Source organism: Silurus aristotelis (genome assembly GCF_946808225.1).
Source record: "Silurus aristotelis genome assembly, chromosome: 27".
Classification (NCBI taxonomy): Eukaryota; Metazoa; Chordata; class Actinopteri; order Siluriformes; family Siluridae; genus Silurus; species Silurus aristotelis.
Window position 1 is genome coordinate 15,348,076 of NC_139600.1, and position 10,000 is coordinate 15,358,075.

Below are 10,000 nucleotides of genomic sequence, written 5' to 3' on the forward strand. Positions count from 1 at the left end.
GTGTGTGTGTGTGTGTGTGTGTCAGGAAGCTCCACTGGTGTGTGAGGAGACGTGTTTCGACGGCAACATGAGCAGCAGCCGATTGCGTCTGGAGCAGCTGAAGAGTCGGGCCAAAAGATCACTCACAGAGTCACTGGAAGGAATATGGAAGGTACACACAAACACAACACCCTGGAGTTAGCACAAACCCCTCGCATGTTTTAATTGTTTTCTTCATTCTCACAGATAGGGTCGCACAAAAGTTCTGAAATTGCTAATAACACTCTAATAACGTTATATTTAACCTTAAGTCTTTCAAATTTTTTTGATTATATACTGTGCCTAAGTATTGGCATTTAAAATTTTCTTGGCGAGCCAGCCAGGAGCTCAACGGGGCAACGTATTTTTTATTGATGTACAATACTGAGGGGGCGAATGCTTATGCAATCACTGTGCCGTGTGTGTGTGTGTGTGTGTGTGTGTGTGTGTGTGTGTGTGTGTGTGTGATGAACAGAGCAACAATAGGTCGAGGTTACAGAAAGAGAGCAGTGAGAACCCTTCGCCCAACTCCACCCTCGGCAGCAACACTCATCAGGTCTCAGACACTCAGACACATTTACTTCATCCTTCATAGGGTCAGGGGGAATCCGGGATCGTGATTGGCTGGAAAGTCATGTGACTGCAATTGTGCACCTTTCTACATAAAAGCATATGTGAGCATATTAGGGGTGTACATAAAATTCAGGGTTCAGTATGTACAAATCGTATTTTCGCTATTAACTGTTCCACATGAAGAACAAGGATTGGTGTACCGGTATACCCATAATGCACATATATACATTTAGAAATATTTGAGCGATTAATTGATCTCCAATCACATGTCTAGGATATGATCTCTGCGGAACCAGCGTCTCTGCCCGTCCTCCTCCTGCCGTCCAGCCTGCTCCGCTCCCACAACTCCACAGGTGACCTAAAGCGCCTCGAGGACAAGGACCATGAGGACGACGAGGTTCAGGCTCCGAGCTTCAGAAGGCGAGCGAGTACCATCAGTCACTCTCCGTCCACGTCCTCCAGCAGCCTGAGCATCCCGAACGAGCAGGTCACGCCCGGGACCAAACCCAAACTCGTCCGCCATTACTCCGTCAGCACCGACTCGCCTCACCAGAGCAAGTGAGTCAGTCCCAGCTACCTCCAGCCCTCTTTTTTTCTTTTTTTTTTCCTTTACGTACTTTCCGTCTCCTGTGCTTCCTTTTTCTCTTCTGCAACTTCCTCTCAGATCATATTCCGCACTTTGGTGGTTGACGTTTGTTCCACACTTGCTCATTTTTGTTTTAATTTTCCCATCACCGCCGTCTCCATCATCATCGTCAGGTCGACTTCGGCCGGTGACTCTTCTGCTTCCTCCTCCTCCTCCTCCTCCACTTCTGCCTCTTCCTCACATCTCTCCTTCTCTTCCACTCCTGCTTATGCCAGACTGATGAAGCCCAGAGCCTTTGAGCAGCTCACAAAGCCCCTCAAGAGGTGTGTGTGTGTGTGTGTGTGTGTGTGTGTGGACCATAATTGATACACACTGGATCAGGTAGGTGACGGAAAGATCTATCTATCTATCTATCTATCTATCTATCTATCTATCTATCTATCTGTCTGTCTGTCTGTCTGTCTGTCTGTCTGTCTGTCTGTCTGTCTGTCTATCTATCTATCTATCTATCTATCTATCTATCTATCTATCTATCTATCTCTCTCTCTCTCTCTCTCTCTCTCTCTCTCTCTCTCTCTCTCATTTCTTTTTACAGTATTTATAATTAAGGTATATTGTTTAATTAAATTAGTATTTTTTATTTTTATTACTTTTCTTTGTTTTGTTTTTGTTTTATTATTAACATGAATTGTATTAAATTCAATTGGAATTATTTTTGTATTCACATATTTTATTAGTAATAATGATGGTATTTAATACAGATTTCTTTATTACTATTATTACAATTATACGTTTATTAAAATCGATGTTTTAGATATTTTTTTAATTCAGGTATTAATTGAGTTATTAGTAACAATAGTTTTTATTTTTAGGTCGTTTTATTGTATTAGTATTTTTTTAATTATAAATTACAGTGGTTTTATTTATTTATTTATTTTTTATTTATTATTTTTTTATCATCCTGTAGTCAAATCCTGCAAAAACAAAACGTTTTGTTTGTTTATTTATATATTGTTTGTTAATTCCTCAATTCTTCTTCCACTTCATCACTGGACCCCTGCGACTGGCTGTTTAACTTCCTGTTTTAGAAGGAAGTACTTCAGCATTTAGTGCAGACTCTCGCAGGTTCCTGTAGTTACAGGGATTTGCATAAGTATTTACCCCCCTGTGCTACAACCTGGACCTGAAGTTCATGGATTTCAAAAGCACTGCAAAACACTGGGGAGCCAATACTTACGCACAGCTCTCTCTCTCTCTCTCTCTCTCTCTCTCTCTCTCTCTCTCTCTCTCTCTCATCATTCTTTTTTCTCTTTTAGTGGACTAAGGGCCAGACTGTCATCTTCTTCTTCTGTTCCAAACTTCTTAAAGTTTCTGGCTCCTGTAGAGGAACATGATGACTCGTGTCTTTCACCTTCCGCTCACAGGTGCCTCCTCTCTCTCTCTCTCTCTCTCTCTCTCTCTCTCTCTCTCTCTCTCTCTCTCTCTCTCTCTTCTCTTTTCTTTTCTCACTCTCTCTCTCTCTCTTACTCTCATTCTCTTTCTCTCTCTCTCACTCACTCACTCACTCGCTCTCTCTCACTCTCTCTTTTACTCTCTCTTTCTTACTCTCTCTCACACTCTCTCTCTCTCTCTCTCTCTCTCTCTATTGTACATTTCACTATCTCTATTTCCTTTGTTACTTTGTTCTTTCTTTCTTTCTTTCTTTCTTTCTTTCTTTCTTTCTTTCTTTCTTTCTTTCTTTCTTTCTTTCTCTTTCTTTCTTCACTCCTCCTTCCTCCCTCTATCTCTCCCTCTCACTTTACCGATCACTCTTTGTTCATTTGTTCTTTTCCCTCTCCCTTTCTTTCTTGCTTTCTTTTTTTTTCTTTCTCCCTTTCTCTCTTTCTTTCTCTCTTAATACTCCCCCTTCACATTCACTATTGCTTTCTCTCCCTCTTTCTTCCTCTATCTCTCCCCCTTCTCTCTCTCTCTCACCTTTCCTATCTCTATCTTTCAAGCTTTTTTTCTTTCTCTCTTCCGCGCTTTACATCTCACGCTTGCTTTTATAAAAACCTTTTTCTAAGAGCCACTAGAGGGCGCTGTGTGATAAAGTAACCGTTAGGACTGAAAAGTTTAATAGGTTTTGTATACAGATGTGTAAAAGCTGTGCTGTGTTTAGAACTGTAAATCCTAAAGATACTTTTCACACTCACGCACACGCATGTATCACGTGTGTGTTTATTGTGTTGTTTGTGTGTTGCGCAGAGACGTCGCGGCCCTGTCCAGCCCCGGAGCCGTGTGTGTGGTGGGACAGGACAGTCCACTCCGTCACCGCAGACACTCCTGGAGACAGCAGATCTTCCTCAGAGTGGCTACACCACAGAAAGGCTCCGACACAGCAGGTCTCGTCCTTACACACTCGGCACTCTCGGTTATCAGCCATCATTACCTGTCTGCATATAGTGGGCGGAGTCTTCCCAGGAGACGCCACGCCCCCTCTCATTTAATGATAAATGTATAACCAGGAGTGACGAATTATTCAACTCTTACGTTAACGTGAGCGAGGTGTTACCATAGTAACCGTCGCCCCGATATTAGAGATATTTGGATTGAGAGATTGGAAGTGTGTTAAGTCTGATTTGACTTTGAGAAAGAGAGAGTGAGGGATGAAGGGATGAAGGATCTGTTTGCAGAAGGTTTGTTAGCTGGAGAAGCACGTAACACCACACCGGAGATGTTTGCTCAAAGGCGCGGCTTGAAGCCGAGCGGATTCCGTTATCGCTCCGTTTTTATTTGGAATGTCACTGACCCGTGTCCGACGTCGCTACACACGCCAACCTCACGTCAGCAGCCGAGCCTTTAATCCTGCTACACACACACACACACACACCGCGTCACACGGCATTGCCCTCGTTTTTATTTCATTTCATCCTGACCTTCTATTCACACACTGTATCTACATTCACGCTACAGCCAAAAGTGTGTGGTGCATCTCCACTCTCCTGGGAAGATGTTCCACTAGATTTTGTGGAACGTCCTTCTTCCACAAGGGTGTTAGTAAAGTGGGCTGCTCTATAGCAGGAGATCTTTCATACACTTCCAACCAATAGACCGCAGATCTTCATGGAGCTTGTGCATCCTGAACCACTTCATATGGTTGAAAAAACAAAAAAGCTTGTGTCCAAATACTTTTTGTCCATCCAGAACGTGTCCTATCACTTTAGGGATATCGAGTTTCCAGGCACATTTGCTAAGGGTTGATTCTCTTTTCATTCCTAATATCTGGAACGAGGAGCTGTCATACATATGGAGGAGGTTCATTTACACAAAATAATACCGCCGTCTCTTTCCAGCGAAAATCAAACACGGATTAAAGAAAGAAAAAAAAGTGTTCCAGTGGAACGAGGAGCTTCAGCCACACCTTCGGGACATGGCGTGAATAAATACAGTAGGAGTTTTGTTCCAAGGAAGAATACAAAATAATGGTTGTATCTGATATCAGCGATGCGGCCCGAAGTATGTGCTTCTTACACGAACTATTCGCACAAATTTGAAGGCACACAAAAAAGAGGACCAAAAAATTACTTTCACCTTTTAAATCACCTTTTACAAGAGCATTATTACTGTTAGAATGAGATTTTTTTTTTTTTATATTCATTGCTATTGAATTAAAAAAACGTTCATACCGAATCGTAAAAATGTGCGGAATAAATACGAATGTATGCATCAATAAATATAATTATGCAATTAATAAAATTACATATACTAAATATCACATAGCGCTCTCCGTGCAGCGCACAGTCTCCCGTGTAAAAAATTAATAAAATAAAATAAAATAAAAAAAGATTCTACGGCTCGCCTCTAGAGGGAGCTCTCGTAATCACAGCTGACCGGAAACCGGAAAAACTATCAGTATTGATTTTTATATGGAACTATGAAAGCCAACCTTTTATATTAAATACAGATATGATCTGAATTAAACATTAAATTTTTTAGATATGTCTCCGGCATTGTTCAGAGGGCCGCTCCAAATGTGGGGGTGTAGTTTAGAGGACCTGTGGTTGCATGACATTTTCTCCTCACTTAAACTAGGAGACCCAAACCAGTTCCAGCACAAAGCCAGCTTCATTTAAAATGTGCTTTTCATGGGATGGAGTGGAAGATGTCCTGTGATAGAGCTCCAACCGAAAGAAGTTCACGCCAATCTCCACAAAAATCTTTTAAGAAGAGTGGAGTTTATTATAAGAGCAAATGAAGACTCAGTGTGGAATGGGATGTTCTGAGAGAAGCACATACCAATCCTGCTCAGGAGTCCACAAGCCTTTGTTCCTAATGTGTAATATATCTATACATATCATATTTTTTTTTTACCCTCGATTGGTTTTCACTTCTCGACGTTGTTGCTCGGAACAGGATCGTCGGTTTTAACGCCTACGGGGGGAAACGATATACGAAGTCAGAGCGGAGAACGAGGACGTTCCTACAGTTTGCTTTTCTCATCCATCTTCCAGAAATGATAGATGTGATCTCTGTGTCCTGTCAGCCTGAGTGTCTTTGCCCTCGCACAGAGTCTGATTGTGAAGTAGGCGCGATTGTGTAAATGCCGCTAGCGGTGCTTTGGGAGAAAACGGCGAGTGTCAGGGGAGACGGATTACTGAGTGTCGTTACTCATCTCCGGATCCTGTTTCTGATTGGCTACTCAGTGTCACGATATACGCAACGTACGAAACACGAAAATATTATTGGTCCGACTGTCGTGCTACGCAAAAAATACAATATTTCTATAACGGAACATTCCGGAGTCTATTAAATTTCAAGTTTTACTCGTCACATGTCAGAGACAATTAAATGCTTAATTAAGGCTACAGGCAAACTACAGCAAACTACAGCAAATATTAAACATTAATAAACAGTGAAATGAGGGGAAAATAGTAATAATGAGGTATAAGAAAGTTATAAGTGTGTGTGTGTGCGTGTGTGTGTGTGTGTGTGTGTGTGCGTGCATATATATGACTCGTATATTATCATGAGGTACGTTTGATAATAAATATGGAAAATGGAGGTGTACAAGGAGAACATACGTCTTACAGTAGTTGCGCAGATGTTCCACAAGAGTTTTTATAGTGCACTTGTGTGTAGGTATGATAGTGGTGTGTTTTTTAAATGGAGAAAAGGCTTTATCTAAATTCTGTAAACGTTAAATAGCTTTGGACACGTTTTCGAGAGTAAAAAAAACCCATTAGGCCACGCCCACCAACAACAGTAACGTTAGTAGCTGTAGCTACAGATGAACTTTATATGGTTCTTCTGCAAACTGTTCCCACAAACTTGGATGCACACACTTTGGATGTGAAGCATGAAATGTTGTGAAATTTTGTGCACACTCCATGAAGATATACTTTTTCATTGGATGCAAGATGTGGGTGATCTCCTGCTATAGAGCTTCAAACACCTTTGGGGATGCATATTGAACGCTGAGTGCACTCCAAGGAACCTCCTCACCTCACCTGCATCAGTACCTGATTTTACTAAAAACCTGTGGCTGAAGGAAATCGCCAGAATTCTCCACAAAATCTCAACAAAATCTCCACATAATCCAGTGGAACATCTTCCCAGGAGATGGGAGTTTATTATGAGGGCGAATGGGGATGTTTAGAAAGAAGCACATTACCAATCTTATGAAAAGGTGTTCACCAACTTTAACAATAATTGAACATCTAAACGCATTAAAGCTCCACCAAACCAGGGAATATTAGAAGAAAGTCGGAAAGTTCAGAACCGACCTCGAGAACTTTTCCATTTTCACGGGTTCTTCCTTTCGTGGAACTGAGAGAACGTTCCTTTAGAGCACGTCTCAATAAAGTGTGTGTAATGGAGTCGGGTGTGGTGTCACACTTCTTTCGCTGGAGGACACGTTGAGCGGCTGACAGGGGATGCAGTCAGTGTGTGTGTGTGTGTGTGTGTGTGTGTGTGTGTGTGTGTGTGTGTGTGTGTTGGATGGGGCGTGTGTTGCTTGTTGTTTGGCTGATGTTATTCTGCAGATTATTTGCAGAAGGTACAGCCCATGGGTGTTTGTGAAGATGGCAGGCGGACTCGCACGTGTGTGTGTGTGTGTGTGTGTGTGTGTCATTCGCACTTACCCCTCACCTTTTTTTGGGTGTTAAAAAATAACAAGAATGTCAAAGGCGACGCCCAAAAACGACAGGGCGGATCCCCCACCACAAATTTTTTTATTTTTTTTTATGTATTGTTATTATAAGCGATGAAAGAGGATTTTTGAGGGCGATGGCGTGCCATTTCATTTCCAAACAACAAGGTGTTGATGAGCGGTAGAGCGATGACAAGGCGCGAAGGCATCCTCAGGAGCGAGACGACACGCGTGCGTATACACGATATGGACAAAAGTATTGGGACACCTGACTTCTGTTGTCCTTCGACAAAATGTTCCCACAAACCCGCACACATTTGTATAGGAGTTGTATGAATTGTAGCCTTCACTTAAACCAGGAAAGCTAAACCTATGCTTTACTTGAGATGGAGTGGAAGATCCCGAGTGGCCCGCTAAACAGAGCTCCAACACTATAGAACACGTTTTGAGATGAATCGGAGAAAATGGGGACTGAATATGAAAAGAAAAACGCGCAGCCCGATCGTACGCTCGGTAAACTTTTTGCCTTATAAGACATCGGATATTCTGTTAAGTCTAATAAACAAAAGTAACTCTAAAGTCCTACTGTGCACTTTTCACGTGAATACTTGAACGTGCCTGTGTTTCCCTCATCTCTCACAGAAAGAGGAGAGACGTCCCTGGAGGTCGGCGGTAGGCTTGCGGTAGGGGGTGGAGCCGGAGGCGGGGACAGCGCGCTGGGACCGGTTCCTGAGGAGAGGAGGAAGAGGAGTCGTGAGGAGCTCCGAGAGTTATGGAAGAAAGCCATCATGCAGCAGATCCTCCTCCTGAGAATGGAACGAGAGAACCAAAAGCTACAGGGTATGACAAGGGGTGGAAAACATACCTCCTAAACACACACACACACACACCCACACACGTATCTGCGTTTGAGCTCAATATCAACTGAGGTCCAGTGGCTTCTTCTACCTCCACAAGGTTTCCTTTTTTAATCATGTGATCAAGATAAAGCAAAACGATCAAAGGGAGTGTGGAATGTGCACGAGCAATTCACTGCCTTTATACTACAACATAATGTACAGTTCTGGTTCCTGAGTGGGGAGATGTTTGTTCACTGTAAACATGAATACGTGACTGGGCGTCGTCCGATGCTGCGTCTGTTGCTGGTTGTACTAAAAGAGAAACTTTCAACCGGTTTGTACAAACAGCTCAAATCTTCTTCCAGGGAAAACAAAACGAAAGTAAAATTAGTCAGTCAGCAGGAGTTCAGCGTTATAAAACTCCTGAGATCTCAGAGTCATTAGGTATAGCACCAATCTGATGCACATATAAACCTATAAAAACCTATTTCACCTATCTCTGATGAAGGGGGTGTGGTCTCTGTATCTCACTCTGATGAAGGGGGTGTGGTCTCTGTATCTCACTGTTGAAGGAGGCGTGGTCTCTGTATCTCACTCTGATGAAGGAGGTGTGGTCTCTGTATCTCACTCTGATGGAGGCGTGGTCTCTTTATCTCACTCTGATGAAGGAGGCGTGGTCTCTGTAGCTCACTCTGATGCAGGAGGCATGGTCTCTGTAGCTCACTCTGATGCAGGAGGCGTGGTCTCTGTATCTCACTCTGATGCAGGAGGCGTGGTCTCTGTATCTCACTCTGATGAAGGAGGTTTGGTCTCTGTATCTCACTCTGATGCAGGAGGCGTGGTCTCTGTATCTCACTCTGATGCAGGAGGCGTGGTCTCTGTATCTCACTCTGATGACGGAGGTGTGGTCTCTGTCTCTCACTCTGATGAAGGAGGTGTGGTCTCTGTATCTCACTCTGATGAAGGAGGTGTGGTCTCTGTATCTCACTCTGATGAAGGAGGTGTAAACACAGAGATTAGTGTGATATGCAGTTAGATTGTAATTGTGTGTGTGTGATAGAAAGAGACAAAGAATGAGTGTATGATTAACACCTGAATGCTTTAAAACACGTGTGTGTTATAATAATATTAAGACAATGGCTTATAGTTGAGTCACAGTTCTGCACAATTCATCACTGGATGTCTGTTGCAACACGACTCGGTTTAACGCAGGGCCACGTTTACATGATGGATTCACCCATTTGTTTTTCTACATCGCAATAAAACTGTGTGTGTGTGTGTGTGTGTGTGTGTGTGTGTGTGTGTGAGAACAGCCTCTGAGAGTGACCTCCAAAGCAGGCGTCTGAAGTTGGATTACGAGGAGATCACGCCTTGTCTTAAGGACGTCACTCTCGTCTGGGAGAAAATGCTCAGCACTGCAGGGAGGGCAAAGGTCAAGTTCGACAAAGAGAAGATTCACATCGCTGTTGGGCAGGGTAACACACACACACACACACACACACACACACACACACACACACACACACACACTTGACTACAAGACCCAACTTTATTGACTTTTTTTTCCTTTTTTTTTAAGGGGCCAATCACAGAGTAACATTGTTTTAACCGTCCAATTAATTACACTATTGTTCCTGATATCTAATCAATAAACACCATTGTTCCTGAGGTTTTATTATGTGCTGTTATAAATGTTAAAAGTCTCTTTCCTCTATAAAGCTTCTCCTCATGTGGCTATTATGAATCATCAGTTATGCAAATGAGTCCAGGTCTGCTAAAGTCTAGCGACTGGCTTTAGCTATTTTTAAAAAATCTAAAAACGTTGCCAAGCATAACACACACTTTTCACACCTTTCC

At 42.7% G+C, this 10,000-nt stretch overlaps 1 protein-coding gene and 1 long non-coding RNA gene across 11 annotated transcripts in view; one reads left to right on the top strand and one right to left on the bottom strand.

Moving 5' to 3' along the window:
- Positions 1-10,000, bottom strand: part of LOC310721400 — a 145,893-nt gene that overhangs the window by 55,611 nt on the left and 80,282 nt on the right. The window lies entirely within an intron of this gene.
- tbc1d1 (TBC1 (tre-2/USP6, BUB2, cdc16) domain family, member 1) overlaps positions 1-10,000 on the top strand; it is a gene marked incomplete at its 5' end in the record, with an annotated part of 42,814 nt that overhangs the window by 22,798 nt on the left and 10,016 nt on the right. For 3 of the 10 annotated variants that reach the window (XM_083532712.1, XM_083532717.1, XM_083532718.1), the window contains 8 exons: positions 26-151; positions 494-574; positions 866-1,149; positions 1,351-1,500; positions 2,494-2,601; positions 3,422-3,558; positions 7,947-8,144; positions 9,457-9,618. In XM_083532712.1, coding sequence (XP_083388838.1) covers positions 26-151; positions 494-574; positions 866-1,149; positions 1,351-1,500; positions 2,494-2,601; positions 3,422-3,558; positions 7,947-8,144; positions 9,457-9,618 — 1,246 coding nt within the window. The remainder of the gene's footprint in view (positions 1-25; positions 152-493; positions 575-865; positions 1,150-1,350; positions 1,501-2,493; positions 2,602-3,421; positions 3,559-7,946; positions 8,145-9,456; positions 9,619-10,000) is intronic. The other 7 variants (XM_083532715.1, XM_083532719.1, XM_083532720.1 and 4 more) reach the window with 3 other exon arrangements.